We start from the raw sequence: 18,515 nt of genomic DNA on the forward strand, positions 1-18,515 counted from the left end.
TTCCTCCCACATTCCATAAACACACATTATCAGGTTAATTGGCCGGTCCAAATTGTACGTAGGTGTGAATGAGCGAGCGAATTGTCTGTCCCTGTGTGCCCTGCGACTGGCTGGCAACCAGTTCAGGGTGTCCCCTGCCCACTGCCCGAAGATAGCTGGGATGGGCTCCAGCACCCCCGCGACCCTACTGAGGATAAGCGGTGCAGATAATGGATGGATGGATGCATGGTGTTGCTATTTTTGTATCAGTGAATTTAAATGCAATTACATCAAGGAAATACACCGTTAAGTAGGGGTTGGCGATACGGGGATTTTTGGTATCAATTTCATTTGAATAAACACAGGGTAGCATTGATTAATATCGATCTGATACTTTTGCTTGGAAAAATCTTGAACATGGAATAATTAAGCCCCTCCCCCCTTCGAGTTAGTTCATAATGACGAGAAAGAACAGCCTCATATTTGTCCATTTTGTATTTAATAATCGTATTGCACATAAATATGAATATCTATAGAAGAAAAGTCAAAACGAGTCAAATAAAATAAGCAACAATGTAATGAAAATACCGATATGACACAGTCAACATGACAACTATACCTCCCATTGAAACATAACTACTGAACAAAAGTATCGATTTAATCTATGTATTCTCTTGGTATCGATAATATTGATATTTGGATGGATAAGCCCCTCCATACTGTTAAAGGTTCTGTCTGGAATTCGAAAAAGTACTCACTACAAACTGCTTGTGCATTTCTTAGTATGCTCAAAAAAACCCTCTTGTTTTTCATGTTGTTTGGGGTTTGGACTGCATTTCAAACAGTCCTTTTCTTACTTTCACCATTTACATGCTACACTGAAAGAAAACCGAGCATGCCCCCTTTCCTGCTTCCTAATGTGTTGTGAGTCCTAAACAGCTCTGATAAAAGTAATATAAAAGCAGACAGAAGAGGGGAAAATATATAAAGGCTCTTTGAACTCTGCTGGGCATTGTAAACTTATACTTATTGGAGAAAATATTCAAATTTCAACCTTTCAAACAACCCCCATGATATGCTGTGTTTTATTAGACAGCGAGCAGGCAGAAATGATATTTTTAAAGGTAAAAAAGTGTTTTTTTCGGCGACTATCTTTCGAAGCCGGAGGTGTTTTTGCTTTTGTCTTTCCAGGAGAGTTTGACTTAAGCTCCGAGGAATTCCTCTGTTAGCTTTTCAGACATGTCGCCACTCGCAGAATCATGCGAGGCGTTGAGGCGAAGCGCCCGGGCCGGGCGAGCGCGCTCAGGAAGGCCGACGACGGCGGGGGGGACTCCGGGGTGAAGGGCTCCATCTCTCCCCGGAGGCCGCTTTACTCGCACTGTGTGCCTCCGCACATTCCACAGGCTGCTGGTACAATCAAATAGTGCCGCCGTAAGAAAGCAGTACCTCGCTTCATTTGAGCTTTGTTCGACTCGAATTCACCTTGAAAAATAAGCGTGACACATGAATAGAAAATTAGGACTCGAATTAAATCGTATGAAGTGTTTTAGTTTGTAAAGGTGGGTGTGGGGGGGCAAAGGAGGGGGTAACAAGCCGCCGCCGTTGACTGATAAAGGAAACAGCAGAGGAGTCAAGCTCAGCAGCAACGGAAAAAGCAAACTTGGATTTTCTTTCAAAATAAAACAAGAACGCCACTGTCTACGTGATTTTACCACGGCTCATAAACTATTTTTTTAATTTGGTAACAACTGACCGGAATAAAACGCTTATACTCTTCACTAACTTGCTGGCCATAAAAGAGGGGGAGGTAAGTCATTATTCAGTGAAAGAAAGAAAGAGAGAAAGAAAGAAAGAAAGTTGTCGAGCGTGCAATGCACTATGGGAGGGATTTTATTTATACCAAGTTGGTCTTTTGAGACGGAAACGAGTCGGTAGAACAGAGTTCTCCTTGTCCTCCCTAACTTCTTCGCTACCGGACTGGGTCGAGCAATGCGTACGTTTTCTGTGGACTACGAGTGAGTTTTCTTTTTGTTATTTCATTTCTGGGATGAATGGCAGGGATCGGAAGAGTCGTGCACGGGCGGATTTGTTGTCTTGAGTCCTTTTTAAATTTGCGAGCCGATGTAAGGAATTAGAGTTGATCAACGAAGTGAGTAAAGGAAGATTTAAGGGACGATGCAGATGTGGAGCCACGCGAGGGTCCACAAAGGAGGCCCTCCTCCACTTGAAGTGTCCTGGATGTGTGCTGCTTCTGACCTGCGCCTGTAGGATGTAATGGCAAGGTAGTAAGGATAAAGTCATGTCTTGAGAACTCCCCTTTAAGTGCTAGTCTTATTCATCTATTTATTTTTTTATAGTAAACAATTTCAGAGGCATTTTTAATTGTGTAAGAAGAGTAGGGCAGTGTTTTTCTGCTATGGATCGACCGATAAGCAAGCTTCTGGAGAAGTTGAAGCTCACAGACTCGGGCAGCGTCAAGTTCCACAGCCCCAAGAAGAAGCATGAGTCTGCCGGGAACACCAACAACAGTAACGGAAACAACAGCGGCGGCGGTGGTGCCAATCAAGGTCCTCAGCCGCCATCTGGACAGCCCGATGGAGAGCAAACATCTCACCCTTCCGCATTGGCTCCACTGAGGCGTCGCTCCCCACAGCAACGTGCTTCTTGCTACCTGGGCGAAGGCCTTGAGTCCCACCTGAGGCGAGAGTCGGGTCCAGTCTCTGAATGCGACGTTTCGGGTCAGAAGTCATCGCAAAACCATCGGCGCTACTCGCTGGAACTGCAGCAGCTGGTCAGAAGGCAGCAGCTTCTCTCTCAACCGCCGCCGCCCCCGTACCCGGCCACTCCCGTGGGCTACGGCTCAGCTCCCAGGGGCACGGCCGAGATGGGGTACCTTTCGGAACCAGAGAGACACAAGCGGCTATCCCTGCAGGAGGCTTTGTTCTACAAACGCCTCAGCACTGGGAGCGAGCTATGGGAGAGCCCGAGACCCGCATCCTTGTCTCATCCTCCCCACCGTCTGGCCGATGGGTTTTTTTATCCCCCGGGACCAACCTTGAGCCCGTGCTCGTCCTTCAGCCTGCAGGAGTCAGTGCTGGTCAGCCCTCGATCCAGTTTCGCATCCAGCACGGCCAGCGGTGGCGGTGGAGGCGGCGGGGGCGGCAGTCCCATGGGGAGCCGCTGCAGCAGCAACCGAACCAGCGGGATCAGTCTGGGCTACGACTCGCGGTACTCTGTCCCGCCGCAGCAGCAATCCCCGTCCTTGCAAGCGGGACCTGTGTACGGAAGGACCCCTGTGGAGGCCTGGACTCAATACCTGGACGGCGGTTTGCGCCAAGTTGCTCAGGACAGTCGCCACTCGTACCCGCCCGCCGTTGGAAGTCCGGCGGCCGCATGCTATCAGGCGGGCCCCGAATGGTGGGACGAACGGCGGTCGGGGGCCAAAAGTAAAGACGGGGGCATTGGGCCCGGGGAGAAGAGCCGCCACTCTGACTTGCCAGGTACACGTTACCAGGAAGAGCTGACCCGGCTTCTTCTGAGAGACGCGGCCCTTGAAGGCGATGGGCTCCTGGAGGGCCTGATGCTAAAAGAACATTCTGCAGAGCTCAGCAAACCTGGTGCCGGTCCCAGCGGGCCACATATAAAAACTCAGGAGGATCTGGGAGCTGCCGCTGGACGAGATGCTGCCGAAAACCGTCAGGAATTTTTTGGTAAGACAAATTTACTTGAATTTGGGCATATGTCGTTCATGTTACCTTGAGCAGGTTGTTGGCAGAGGTGGCAAATCTAGGTTCAAAATGTCAGTGCAGTTAAAGCTAAACTAAGATCCTCATCAGTTTTGGGACTAACAAGTTACAAAGGAACGCAATTTCTTTCTCTACAGTAACGCGTTATAAATAAAATGTAGTAACTCAACTGCCGTTACTACATGGAGCATTACTACATCACTCAGTACTTGCGAATAATAAATTGCAATGTTCGCCGACTGCTGAATAATTCTGCATCCATCATACTGTCACATACAAAACCCTCGATCCACCGGTCTTAACGGGTGGGCATGTTTATAAGGCTGAATTTTTCGTCATGCTGATTTTCTCCCTACCATGTTTACCGACACAAAAGCCAAAATTACAACGATAAGGGTCAGATTATATGTCCTTTTTTTGTTGTATGTCACCTGTAGCGACTGGTAGGAAGGGCATAGGGTGGGGGGCATGGCTTATACGGGATAAAACAGACCAACTCAATCAAGGGGGTGGATCAAATTTTTGCTAAATTTTGGTCTTTTTATTTGTAAACTTATTTATGCAATACACCATGCCTAAACCAAAAAACGGAACGTCGAGAACAGAAATGGAGGATATTTTCGAGTGGTTTGAAGCCATCTATCCATTATCTGCTTATCGCCAGTTGGGTCACAGGGTTGCTGGAGCCCATCCCAGCTATCCTCGGGCAGTGGGCAGGGGACACCCTGAACTGGTTGCCAGCCAATCACAGGGTACACAGAAACAGACAACCATTCACTCGCTCATTTACACCTAGGGACAATTTGTACTGGCCAATTAACCTGACATGCATGTTTTTGAAATGTGGGAGGGAACCACAGTGCCCAGAGGAAACCCACGCTAGCACTGAGAGAACCTGCAAACTCCACACAAGAAGGTTCAATCTCATGACCTCAGAACTGTGCTGCACATGCGCTAACCACTGTTCCGCCGTGCTGCCCTGGTTTGAATACAAAATTAATATGGAGTGTCTTAGCAAAGTGTTCGTGTGCAAACACTCAAGATTGCACAAGCCAAGAAACATGTAGGAATCATTGCTTCCACAGGTTAATGTACACGTTTTCTTTTAATTATTTAACACTTTTTTATTCTAGTTATTTCATTATGTGGCTATTTTTAAACATTTAGGTGGTGGTGGGAGTATGTACAGTAATTTGTAATTAAATAGTGACATTCGGAGTAACACGCTACTTTTTAGTGTCAGTAATCCGGGGGGTTACTGATATTCATTTTAAATGAAGTAACTAGTAACTACTGCTTTCATTAACACGCCCTACACTGGTTCTCATACATCCCAATGTATCAGTCGAATAAAACAAAGCCAAGCCCATGAGTCAAGCCAAAACTCCTCCCAAGGGATATTCTTGAACAGAACACGAAATCTTGATGGCAACCACACTCATTGGAAATGTCGGACTGAGCCTCGCGAGCGAAAAATCTGTGTGAACGACACAGTTGACAAGCGTGCCAGCTTTCTCCCTAAAACACCGTTATCCGAACCAACAGCTCGCCACTCATTCATTTACACATTTATTTCCTCCGTCTCGTTTTTGTTTCGACCAAATCTAACTTGCTGGCACACGTTTTAAAAACGAATCTGGACAAGTTGTTCATGTGCCTTTTTGGGGTTGCTATGGCAGACATTTTGAGGTGGTTTGTTTAAAAAAAACCTTTTACAAGGTCTGCTTGCAGCTACCCAATCTACTGTTCAAAATAACACTCATGGGAGAAAATTGCATGGTTGGGATATAAACGCCAGCCGCGAGTGTGAGTCACACAAAGTCTGCGTAGGGGCCCAGTGTGTGTTGAGTTACGGTGGCTGGTTGAATGTGTTTGTGCCGTTTCTTTGTGGCAGGGTGTGTTTTCCCCCTGGTGACTTCAGGCCACAGTAATGCTTAACGGAGTGCGTGTTTGTGGATGCAAGGGCGGTGTGCTGCAGCCTGTTTTCTTTGCTCAGGTATGCGTTCCCTCAGGGAACGTACACCGGCAGAGTGCTTTGCCGTTGGGAAGAAATACGAGCTTCGTCATCTCCTCGGCAAGTGTATGCGTAACCAGGAGTTGAAACCTTATGATTTTTTTTCCCCTTGATGATGGTTCGTGCTGCGCTTCTGTAAATAGAAGCGGGCGGCTGGCCGCAGTGGCGAGATCCAGCGTGGCTTCACTTATAGATTCACCGGAGTGAGATGGCTAATCGCTGCTATGTATACATTCACCAGACTCATGGACTTGCTAGCTATTGTATGCATTGCAGTCGACTAAAACTCTGTTGTGAACGTAGGGTATATTTCTCGCCATCCATTGTAATCGGTGCTAGAATCAGTGTCTGAAACTCATGACAAAAAGTTACCGGACACCAGGGCAGGCAACTTTTCAGAGTTGTCTGCCTAGCCATAAAGTCGCCTGCCCCATTATTCCCAACTTGAAACACAATAAGATGACTAATCGCAAAGAAAAGAAAAACATTGTTAAGTATTAAGGATTGATAATCAGAATATATAACAGAACAACACTTTAAAATTAAGTTTATTGTAAATCTACTTATCACATTCATTACATGTATAGGACATTGCTGTTTTCCATCTGCCATCAGTATATACCTGTATTTACTCATCTTCATGCAATGTTTGCGTTGCGTCGTCTGCGATAAGGCACGTGAACTCCTCTTTTCACGATGCTTTTAATGTACGTTTATGTTTTGTAGCGTCATAAATTTTGTTAGCTTCTTTTGAACCTTTCTTCTGGTGCTGAGTTTTTGGCTTGATTCTTAACCACTTCTCCATTTTACTTGTGTTCTCTGTGCGTCTACTTTGGAAAATGATATGCAAATGCACGACCTTATAACGCTCGAGACAGTCCGGAAGTACGAAGTTTTTCAATGCAGGTTTCTGATTGGCTGCCGAGTATGCTAATTGCCAAACGAACCCAAATTCCGAAATTTCCAAAACGAACGAAGATTTCGAAAGCGGGATGAAGCAAACATTTGATTTGAAAAAAAACCCCGAAATATTTTCTTTTTCTCTAAAAAGTTGTCGGCCACCCGGGCGTTTTGTAAATTGTACGCACGATGTAAAGGATGCACGCCCCGGGCAGACGTTACTTCAGACACTGCTAGAATCCTTTCCCACCATGTGTGCTCTAGAGTAAATGTGCAAACTGGATTTCACAGCTAGTTGGAGTGCTGGTTATAATCACTGATCGGTCTAGACCAGGGGTCGAGAACCAATGGCTCTTTTCATGATTACATATGGCTCAGTGATAACACAATACTTGTGCAAATTCCACTGCACTCTAGAACCCACTGTTCGGTCCAGTATATAAAGGGCAAAGTTTTACCAACAGTTTGCAGCCCTTTGAGACTCTTTGTGATTAAGGGCTATACAAATAAAAATGACTTGACTTACAGTCAAAGTGTCACTCCAACAGAACTCGTTTTGGCTGTACATCGTTGTAGAATCCTTTATATGGAAGCTCTTTGAATAATGTATGTTTACATTTGAGCGATTTATGATTAAAAACCCACACAACAAACTGTAATTACTCGCAAACACTAGCCAAGCACTCGAACCAATCTGATTGGGTGAGCAGTAGAGGTGGCGGAGTCATGCAACATAGCTCGCTCACCTCACCCTCACACGCGCCCACTGCGCTGAAGAGAAATACATCCATAAATTTTTTGTTTGCGACATACTTACAAAAGAACTGTGCACCTTGTTTTGAAACCATTATTTACAAAAAAATACAGGTCAAAATGAGCCCCAATGTGGATAATCTTTAAGTACGGTAACAAGTTTAAATTGGTTTATGTGTTGATATGGGACTCTGGCAATTTTATTTTTTCAAAGTTTTTATCAAATCATCTAACGTCACACAAAATTAGCTTTTGTCTGGACAGTAGGTTTGGCGGTTTTGAGGAATTTGGTCTTAAAATATATGGTATGGGTCTCCCTCCAAAAAAATCAAAACATTATGCCATTATGGCTCTTTGGGTCAAAAAGGTTCCCAACCCCTGGTCTACGCTGTACATCAGGCGTGTCAAACATACAGTCCGTTTGATGATTAACTCTGGCTGCCAGACATTTCTGAGTATGTCAAAAATGATAGGTCATTTCGATGAACTTTTATGATTATTAAAATATATGCAAACAAAATGCCTCCTTTTGACTGCTAGAAGGCGATAAAGGATATACTCTGTGGACTCGTAGGCTCAGCCCAGTAGTTTGATCTGATGTAGTAATCTTATTGCCCATGCGTTACTGTGTGTTGACGAGTATGGCTATCGTTCATTATGTTGTTGGCCTCGCACATTTCTGATGTATTGTCAAAAGCAGACGTCATTGGATCAGTTTTACAAGAAACGCAAGGCAAAAAGGCAAATGAATATTTTTATTATTTCCCTTCTTATCTTTTTACATTACGTGCCTCTCGTTGTATGTTCATTTAAAAAAAGAAAATAACCATGCGGGGACCAGCTCTCCCTTGGCCACCCATTCCTCGAACCTAATGTGTTCCGCCCTGAACAGTTCTGGTAAAAGCAGAAAGGCGCAATGGAAAATAAAGCATAAGGGCTCCTTAAACTCAGTTGGGCACTGTTAACACATACTCATTAGAAAACAAATTTAACATTCAACTCATACAACACACTCCACCTTTAAGAAATAGACAGCAGTACAGTTTTAGATTCATTTTTCTTCTTCTATAGCTGGGGTGTCAAACTCATTTTAACTCGGGGGGGCCACACGATAGAACAAACATTCTATCGGGGGCCGGACTAGTAGATAAAGAGATAAGAGAAAGCGGGACTGATCTGGCCTGCGGGCTGCCAGTTTTACACCTGTGTTCTAAAGAATACGTTTTTGTCTAGTTTTTCACGTTTTTGCAACTTTTTCCAGTTGTTCCGAGGGTTCTATTGAAAGCCATACAAAATGCTCTTTAGCAGTGGCACTCCTTCAGCCACATTAGGGGAAAAAAAGGACAAAAAAACCAGGGCATATCCCAGAATAGATGACAGAGAACGGGGTGGAGTTGGGTGGGTTGATGACCCATGGTTAGCCGCTCCGTCCGTCTGGAAGCTTTTTCTTTGGTTTAAAACGTTAAAATGGAGTAGTAAATGTTGATTGACCTCAAAAGTAACACTCGGTCTGCAACTAATGACCATTTTAATTTTCGAATTTTCACAGACTATTGCAACAATTCGTTGAATAAACGGATGATTATTATTTTTTTATTAAATTTAGCTTGAAGTTCATTTATTTATGTGGCATATAAAAATAAAAACAAGAAAAACGAGCGTGATAAAAAATACATCTTACATTGAACACTAAACAGATTTGCACAAAAATGAAATAGAAAAGCACTGAAATAAATGTATCAAAAACCAATTAGTGCTTGGTCAGTAGAGGCATATATCCATGAGTATACCAGTCCATTTTTCAGGGACAGGCAAATAAACAATTAAAAATGGGTTAACGTTTGGGTGGTTAACGTGCAGCCCCACAGTGCGGCGGACCAAGGTTCAATTCCAGCTACCGCGGCCTCCCTGTGCGGAGTTTGCATGTTCTCCCGGTGCTTCCATGGGTTTCCTTCGGGCACTTAGGTTTCCTCCCAAATTCCAAAAACATGCATATCAGTTTTACTGGCAGGTCCAAATTGTCCCTAGGTGTGAATGAGTGAGTAAATTGTCTGTCTCTGTGTGACCTGCGACTAGCTGGGAACCAGTTCAGGGTGCCCCCTGCCCACTGTCCAAAGATAGCTGGCATTGGTTCCAGTGTGGATAGTGAGGATAAGTGGAGATTTTTTTTAATCCCCGTAAACTAAAAACAGGCTCATTATATATACACAGTATATAACACAAATATTAAGTGCATTTTGTGAAGTACATTCAGTGGTCGACTGCAACATCTGTAACAAAAGTACTTCATGATTCTCAACAGTTTGAATTCAGTTTTAACAATTGACATTTGTCCTTCGGACTGCATGCATTTTATCTCTGGACACAGCCCGGCATAACGCTCCAACTCTCGTTTGTAGAAAATTTTCACACGTCATCAAAACCATATTAGCTTGAATGTTAGTTGAGGCAAGTCAGACTTTGTTTCGTTCAACTGCCTGACTGTTCTCTTTAGATGTTCATGCCTCACGCCGCTACTGCCATGATATGGAAGGTCTGCTTAGCAAACTTTGCAAGTAGTGTTTTACACACCTTATTCAGGCTGAAATTTTCCCAAACCTTGGAAGTTTTGGCACGCTTACATTGACATTGATGCTGTCATTTCTGTATGTTACTGCTCTAGACATAGATGCTATTGCGCGTGAGATTATAATCCTGTAAAATGCGTCACTGTTGGAAAAACGTGTCTGGCGTGTCCGTTGTTGATTTTTTTTAACGTCGAATTATTGTTGCAGCCCTAGTTAAAACTGGCCATTAATCCTGCTTTATGTCATGATGCCTGTCGCAAGTCTTCATCAGATTCAGAATATTTGTTAAAGACCAGCAAAACTTTGTTTGGCGCATCCATTCATCAAAAAATTACAATAAAATACAAAATCCACAGAATAAATATCTGGAATATAGAGTAGAGAACTTAGCTAGAGGTCAACCGAATTGCAGGCGGGTCGATTTTTGTCACTGATAATTAGGATTTGACAGATATCGGTATCGGCATTTTTATTTGTTCAACTGGCCGATTTTTTTATGCCAGGATCCAGTCGAGCCTTTCTCGCTCTTCTGCCTTCTGTCTTGGTCTGTCTCTTGATTGGATAAGCAACTGGGGGGAGAGCCACCAAAGCGTTAAACGTTAGAGCAAAATAAACTGCGGCAGCTCTGCTAACTCCTGCGTCCCGACATGCCTGTGAATCGCGACCGCTGATAATATTGAGATTTTAAAAGGTCCATGGTAGAAAAGCGTGTGTATGATTAGGAGATAACCTCAAAAGTGTAGTTAACTTGTTTTAGGGAGGCACGTTCGGGTGGAGACTGATATATTAGCTTTTATCATTACTTAAGTCCGTCAACCAAGAGTGTGTGTTTGTGATTGAGTGACTAAAAAGCATGCTTAAGCGGAAGGCCGAGTTATTAGCTGTTAACATAACATTAGTTCGTAAATCTGGTTGTTTAACAGGAGGGACCACACTTTTCAATTAGTGCATCAAAATTTCAACAGAGCTTGCTTTTTGTTTTAAGTTATTGTCATGTTGGTTGTATTGACATTTTTATTTATTGTAAAAAAAATCAGGGAGACATTTTAAGTTTTTATGTACCTTTATACAAGTTGCTGCTCCTGCATTCTTTGATTTTGGTACACGTGAAATATTACTCATGTTAGTTGTGTTTACATTTTAATTTACTGTAAAAAGTTCAAGGTAGCTTTTAAAGTCGTATTAGACTTTATAAGAAATATTCTGTTTCTTTTTGCATTCTTACCCCAGTTTTTAAGCTTTTACAGCAAATGAATATCGTCTCCTAGTATCAGTTATCGCTGGCAGGGTTGGGTAGGGTTAGTTTAACTGGATTACTTTCAATTACTTTTGGATTACTCCAATACCAAATATGCTAATAAAAGACAAAAGAAACTAAATATGAATAAATGATGACTCACAACACGTGGTAAGCTTTCTCTCCTGGCTTTGATCTCTTTGATCTCCGGCAAAACTAACATAAAATGCGACAGAAACAATGAAAATAAATCCTAACAGCTTGCTAACATCATTTTTGCCGTTCCATGTATTCCGTTACCCCCCTAGCCTGCACAAAATGTAGTCATTTTATTGATATTTAGTTTCTTTTGTCTTTTATTAGCATATTTGGTATTCGAGTAATTGAAAGTAATCAAGTTAAAGTAACCCTACCCAACCCTGGTTATCGGCCTCCAAGTATTAAAAATCACTATCGGCCTTATCGGTCGATCCTTAGACTGAGAACCGACTTTTGGGTAACTCTGGTGTTGATGACCAGAGTGGATGAGTTAATGGTCCCATCCTGTCCCCTTCCCACCATTTTGCGTCCAAGGTGACCTGCAGACTGTGTGTTTTCCTCTTCAAGACTGAGTGAGATAGGCGGAGGGGGTTTACAGAAGTGTTGGAATTTCCCTTTAATGTCAGCAACGTCTGGGCAAACGTGCCTGGCTCCTGGGTGTGAAGACCCCCCCCCCTCACCCCACACACGACAAAAACACACAAATGTAAGCACACGGTGTAAAGGGATTGAAAGATTGTTTGTGTTCTTGTTTTAGGAACCTGCATCAAATGCGGTAAAGGCGTGTACGGGACGGATAATGCCTGCCAGGCTCTGGACAGCCTTTATCACACGCGTTGTTTCACCTGCGTGTCCTGCGGTGAGTCAAAAACCTCTGATCGTAAAGTCCAACTTAGATCGAAACGATTTTAAACGAGTTTTGGTTCATTTTCAGGACGTGCCTTGAGGAACAAGGACTTCTACAATGTCAACGGCTCCGTCTACTGCAAAGAAGATTACATGGTGATATGACTTTTTTTGTTATTGGGTTGCCGACGGCCTCTCATTGCTTTTTGGTGCGCAGTTTTCTGGATTCCAGGCTGCAGCCGAGAAGTGCAGCGTGTGCGGTCACCTTATTCTGGAACAGGTGAGAAGGGAATGCCGACTCGAAATTATGGTTGTTTGTTTAAAGCTTTTTGAGCCACGGCGAAAAAACTAACTATACCGGCTGTACAATACAATTGTCAGGAAACAGGAAGCAGAACCCACTCGCGTAACATTACTCAGTTTATTGGGGAGAAGAGAGAGGAGCGCACACTCCATCCAGAGATCGTTGGTCGCGGGGAGTAGATTGCGCGGAATGCGGAAGTGGTCAAAATCAAACAGATCGTGGCGAGAGCAAAACAGGAGCAAAAACACAGGAAAAAAGGGAGATTCACAGGGCTTGGCAAAACAAGAGCAAAAATACAGGAAAAACTGAGATTTTCAGGGCGGTACGTGTCAGAGTTTTGCAGGAGCTCCGACAAAAGGCGACTCAAAGGACAGCGTTTAAGTAGTTACAGGGAGCAATCTGTCAACGAGTTTCAGCTGGTGTCCATGGGCGCGGCCAATTGGGCGCCCTGGCAACCGTGACAGAAGCTGGCGCCACACGGCGGGGCCAATTGGGCGCCATGGCAACCGTGACAACAATTGTATAAAACCTGAACACACGGGCTTGTAACCAGCCTGTTTGAGCACCCCCAAATTCAACCCCAGCACCCCCAAATATATCATTTTTAAAGATCTCTTTTCCTTAATAAAGGACAGGATAGGCTTACATTTTACAAAAAACACTACATTTTAAAAAAGCTAAACAAAAAATGTACTGGGATTAATAAACACCTTGATAAAAAAATGATCTCGTATTTCCCAACTCGACAGAAAATTGTCAAATCTCACTCGGAAAGTGAGCTTACTTTTTTTTTCCCTTGACAATTTAAGATGATTAAAAACAATATTTTTCACACTAGAAATCACACCCCTTTTTCTGTGTTTTTCCTACATTAGGCGCACCAGACTATAAAGCGCATGAAATTGAGACTACATAGTAAGAGACCAGTTGATAGGTGTTGAACAAAACCGCCAAACATTTTGTGCAACAGGAATCGTACCAGAGTAGTAGTAGTGATAAGCGCACCAAAATTCTACCAATGGTACAGACGACACATGAAAAGGCACTTATTTAATTATCACACAAATTTAATCACGGTGCAGTCTCTCCGCTTCTTCACTTGTGCGCCCATAACGTTGCAGTTTTACATGTATACCTACATAAGAGCTAGCATCATATTTTGTAGAAAAAACTATTTTCTCCATTTTCTAACATTGACTGTTTAACCATCGGAATGCTATCTATCTATCTACCCTGGTCATATCCCTCAAGAGGGGTGACCGGGGGTGGACCAAAAGGTCTCTCAAACCCTAGTTATAGGGTCACTAAATGTGAGAGGATGTGGAAGTAAAGCGACTGAATGGAAGAGAGAGGACATTGGAATGCACTTTGCAAATTATGTGTTTCTGGCACGGCGAGTAAAAATACTGTAGTAATGAGATACTCTAATGCCTTATATGTACCTTATATGTGATCTAGTGGTGAAGTGTCTGCGCTCTTACCACCCTTATTTGGGTTCGATTCCGGTTACAATTTTGTTCAGCTGTATTAATTGAGTCATCAATCATTGCACAAATAGGCTAGTATACCATTTGGTAAACCATTATATAAAATTTATTTTGCGGTATACAGTGGAACCTCGGTTTTTGAACGCCTCTCAGTTCAAACAAATCGGAGTCCGACCAAAAATTACGAGAAATTCTTGCTTCGCTGTTAGGTCAAAAAAATCGGAGTTCAAACGCCGGTGATGCGTGAGTGCGTACGCTAGGGTGCGCTGCTGAGCGGCGTGCGGGTGTTTTAGCCTCTTATTATGCCTCCGAAGAAAGTCAGTGCAAGCAGCAAAGTTGCTACAGGTGAAAAAAGAAAAGTAGTGCGTACAACTATTGCATTTAAGAAATAAATAATAGCCAAATATGAAGGAGGCGTGCGAGCGCCTTCTGCTGACCACCACAAAGGTAAGAAATCCTATTCATAAGATTACGATAACGCGAACGTACGATTAGCCTGGGTTGGCTTTATGTTTACGTTAAACATTCATGGTAAACATTCAGGGTGTTGGAACGGATTAAAACAATTTACATTATTTTTAATGGGAAAAATGATTTCCGTGATTGAACAAATCGGTTTTCGAACAGGGTTCTGAAACGGATTATGGTCGAGAACCGAGGTTCCACTGTGTAAGGCGCACCGGTTTATAAGGCGTACTTTCACATTTCTGGCCGAATCAGGGTTTTGTGTAGTCTAGAAAATACGGTAAATTAATGAGAATTCTTCTGAATGACTAATGAATGAACTCTCCCTCCAGACACTTTAAGTTTGGCTTGGTGGGAACAGATCTCCCAGTTGCAGTCCACTTTTCTAGATATTTGAACCCCCAAATTCCAAGTCAGAAAGTCTTAAAGTTGGGTTTTGTGCTTCAGATCCTGCAGGCCTTGGGAAACTCTTATCACCCGGGCTGCTTCCGCTGCGTGGTGTGCGCCAAGGCTCTGGATGGCGTGCCATTCACCGTGGACCAGCACAGCAACATCTACTGCGTGGCTGACTACAACAAGTACCTGCATATCCTAGGCCCTAATACATCTTTTGGCTACTCATGCTTATCTCACATTTACTTTTATTATTAACAGGACTTTCGCCCCCAAGTGTGCCGCTTGTTTGCAGCCCATCTTACCCACCGAGGTAAGCCTCATCTTCTTCCCCTTTAACGTTGAAATGGTCGCCGTCATGGTAAAAACATGATTGTAGAACAGACCATGAATGCGAAACATGTAGAGGCCGACTGATGATCGGCACTGATATTTGGGAATTTGACGGGTATCGGTATCTGCTTTTTTTATTCAGTAAATAGGACGATTAAATGTATATAAAGCGGGCGAGAGCTTTGCTTTGAAGCAGTCCTTCTCTCACTTCTATCTTCCGTCCTCCCATTTTTGTTTTCAATTTATTCAAGTCATGTTGGTTGTATTGACGTTTACATTTTTTGATTTATTGTAAAAATTTGGGAGCTATTTAAGTTTTCATGTTCCTTTAAACGACTTGCTGGGTGGATGGGGTTGCCTTAACCACACGGGTTGTAGGGGCACCATTTCCTGTGGTGTGTCCTGGGCAAGTACAGCCTGGTGATGCCCATCCCTCTCCAGGCCAACAAAAATTTCCACGCGGTCTCAAACCAGGGACCTTTTGCGTGCTAGGCGAATGTTCTAACCACTGCCTGCACTGTTAGTTTTTGTTTATTTTAATTGAAAAATTTGCTACGTTAGTGGTGATGAAATTCTCATTTACAGTAAAAAGTTTCAAGAAGAAATTTAAGTTTTGATATACCATTATACGAGTTGTTGGGTAGGTGGGTTCCCTTAACTACAGGGGTCGTAGGGGCACTATTTCCTATGGTGTGTCTTGGGCAAGTACAGCCTGGTGGCGCCCATTTAGAACAAATGCTCTTTGTTTCTTTTTGCATTATTGAAAATGTCTTGCGCCAATTTTTAAGCTTTTATAACTCACGAATATCTGCTCCAAATATCAGTCATCGGTCGCTCCTGATACTAAAAATCGGTGTCGGCCCTGAAACTTATATACTTTAGGTCGATCCCGAATGGGGAATTTTTTTTACATGACGGTAATAAACTCCTAGCTGCTAATTCAGAACATCCATACTAGTGGTACTTACCGTAATCTTCGTACTAGAGAGTGCACCTGAATAAAAGCCTCATGTGCAAATATAAGGAAGAAATGTGATCGTTTTTTTTACAAGCAGACCAAATTTTAAGCCACAGAAAATGAATCTATTCATATCAGTTTCTTATGTCTTAAAAATGTCACTTGGGAAATGTCTAGTACAGAAAACAGATTTTGATTAGGACACTCGTTTGTGGAATGTGAAGCTGTCAATTTTAACAATCTCAATAAAACGTCATTTAAAATACACACAGATGTACGACAAACACAATATTCAATACTTAATATACTGTATTGATAAAAATGTTCAAGCTCGTACCATAACAGCCTGGACACATGCAAGTGATCTTAAGCTCTCCCATCCCTTGCACATTTCACAAAGTGAGGGACAAAACAAAGTGTTGCTCATGCAGTACTACATTAAAAAAAAGCATTATACATTCCAACATTAGTTACTAAGGAGGGGTACACAATTATGAAGCTTAAAGTTATCAGACTGATAACAGCCCAATACAAGGTTCAAGGCTATTTTTCCAATTTCTTTAGTAATGTTGAGAGGAAATCAGATGTATTTTGCAGAGCCACAAATAAATTTGAGATTTACATATGATTTTTTGATCTTAAGTAAATCGCTGATATATTCGTGGATTTGAACAATGTGTGTGTAATTATTTGAGTCAAATTTCTCCCCATATAAGTCTTGTGCAAGTTCAATACATTGAGTTTTGGGAATGTTTTTGTTGTACTGTATACGTTTATACCAGTTTAATTAGTATTGAAATCTGCAGACAGTTCGAGAACAAGTGTCTTGATCCGGGCACAATTTGATACTTCTCTGTACTAGACATTTCCCCGCTGATTTTGTTTAAAATGTAAAAAATGACGTGAATGATTTTATTTTTATGGTTGTTTAAAATCCGGCGGTTGAGTTTTCTGTAGTCCAGAAATCCTGGTGGTTAATACAGGAATTGTTTCACAGGGCAGCGAGGAGATCCTCAGGGTTGTGTCCATGAACAAGGACTACCATTTTGAGTGTTACCACTGCGAGGTGAGCCTTCCCTTCCCCCCTCCGGTCCCCTTTTTTGTTTGCGCAAGCTAACGTCACTTCCCTTGCGCGTTCCTTATCTCCTCCCCTGCAGGAGTGCGGCAAGCAGCTCTCCGATAAGCCCGGCTCGCAGTGTTTCCCGCTGGACACTCATCTGCTCTGCCACCCGTGTCACATGGGCAGAGTGTGCGGCGCAGCGACGCCCAATTGAGGAAGTCGCTTTCCGGAACGTTTCGGTTCCTCTTCTCAACATCTAACTGCTGATATTAAAACATTCCCGCAGCTCCTTTTGCATCGTACCTGCTGTTTGACTATTACTGTATGGTAGAGATAAGATCGTGCCTAAAATAAAAATCCAGCCCGACTTGACCCGGGCCTGAGGGTATCAAAACCCGCACCGCCCAGAGACTGAATAACTAACTTGATTTGGGGAACAGAGTCCAAAGCGAACCCAAAATTTCTTTTTATTTGTGAAGTCTGACTTTTTTAAAAATTATCCACCCATCATCATTGTTTCTCTCTTTTTGGAGGAAGAAACAGGGGGCAGAATCCATAGTGCTGATTCTCCACAAGGCTGGGTGTATCATAGAAAGAAAATTCAGCAATGAAGCCCGAACCCGAAAGTAATTATTGAGATTTTAGGCCGGGTTTAAGATCTTACCTCTACCTTATGGTCACACACAAAAAAAGGGAACAGGAAAAGACTACTGCTCGTTTGCTGTAGAAGAACTAAGGATCCTGCTTAACTGTATATTTTGTTAGCAAAAAATTTGCACTTAAATCTCACTTGAGATTTTATTGAGGTAAACCAGTTATTTTGAGGACAATTACTCTTGTTCCTATATGCTGTAATAACACATTTGTGTTCCGATTATAGATTTAATAAGACTTGCTTTTTGGTTGTACATTTCAGAGTTGATATAATAAAAGATTTTGATGCCTCAGAGCTGGACTTTTTCAGAATTACCCTTGTTATACCCAACTACCACACACACACATGGGTTATTACACCTTTTTCATGGCCAAATTCTAGCACATTTGAAAGCAACCGTGTGTAATATTTAGTGCCTCCTAATCGTCGAAAAAAAAACATTCATCCAGCAAAAACAAACTACATTGATTTGAATAGTGGGCCAAAATACATAAACTATCATACCAATGTTAATTTTTTATTTAAAAAAAAAAAGTATATTGTATTTCTTTTACATTGTGGAATCCCCTCTTAAGTCGGCACCATGTTTGTCCAGCATCCTGCTGCAATGCTGTGCCGTGTAATACTGGCCCTTGCTCGTACCAGACCACACATTGCCATCTAGCAGTCAATTGTTAAAAATTAGGGCTTTATAGACTTTCAAAGCCATTTTTCCTCAACTTCTCCAGTACCATTAAGATAAATATGTTGTCAATCATGTATTTTGCAGAGGCACAAAT

The 18,515-nt window shown here is 42.6% G+C and overlaps 1 protein-coding gene across 2 annotated transcripts; it reads left to right on the forward strand.

Moving 5' to 3' along the window:
• Positions 1 to 1,785: 1,785 nt before the first annotated feature.
• Positions 1,786 to 18,036, forward strand: ajuba (ajuba LIM protein). 2 transcript variants are annotated; one of them, XM_088348522.1, is made up of 9 exons: positions 1,786 to 2,261; positions 2,337 to 3,689; positions 11,993 to 12,094; positions 12,170 to 12,237; positions 12,299 to 12,361; positions 14,785 to 14,915; positions 14,992 to 15,043; positions 17,019 to 17,087; positions 17,179 to 18,036. In XM_088348522.1, exons 2-9 carry the CDS (start codon positions 2,396 to 2,398, stop codon positions 17,293 to 17,295), a joined length of 1,896 nt encoding a protein of 631 aa, XP_088204648.1. In that variant the 5' UTR covers positions 1,786 to 2,261; positions 2,337 to 2,395; the 3' UTR covers positions 17,296 to 18,036. The 2 variants fall into 2 exon arrangements, with proteins under 2 accessions (XP_088204648.1, XP_088204647.1); XM_088348521.1 differs by having other exon boundaries at positions 1,786 to 3,689.
• The last annotated feature ends 479 nt before the right edge of the window (positions 18,037 to 18,515 follow it).

The sequence above is a fragment of the Urocampus carinirostris genome, chromosome 11 (genome assembly GCF_059441175.1).
Source record: "Urocampus carinirostris isolate Australia breed hairy pipefish chromosome 11, RoL_Ucar_1.0, whole genome shotgun sequence".
In the NCBI taxonomy this organism is placed as follows: domain Eukaryota; kingdom Metazoa; phylum Chordata; class Actinopteri; order Syngnathiformes; family Syngnathidae; genus Urocampus; species Urocampus carinirostris.

Excerpts from the sequence above, each read along its gene's own strand:
- ajuba (XM_088348521.1), top strand. The coding sequence starts at position 2,396 with ATGGATCGACCGATAAGCAAGCTTCTGGAGAAGTTGAAGCTCACAGAC. Across the intron at positions 12,362-14,784 it reads GTCACCTTATTCTGGAACAG|ATCCTGCAGGCCTTGGGAAA; the intron begins GTGAGAAGGGAA and ends TTTGTGCTTCAG. Across the intron at positions 14,916-14,991 it reads TGCGTGGCTGACTACAACAA|GACTTTCGCCCCCAAGTGTG; the intron begins GTACCTGCATAT and ends TATTATTAACAG.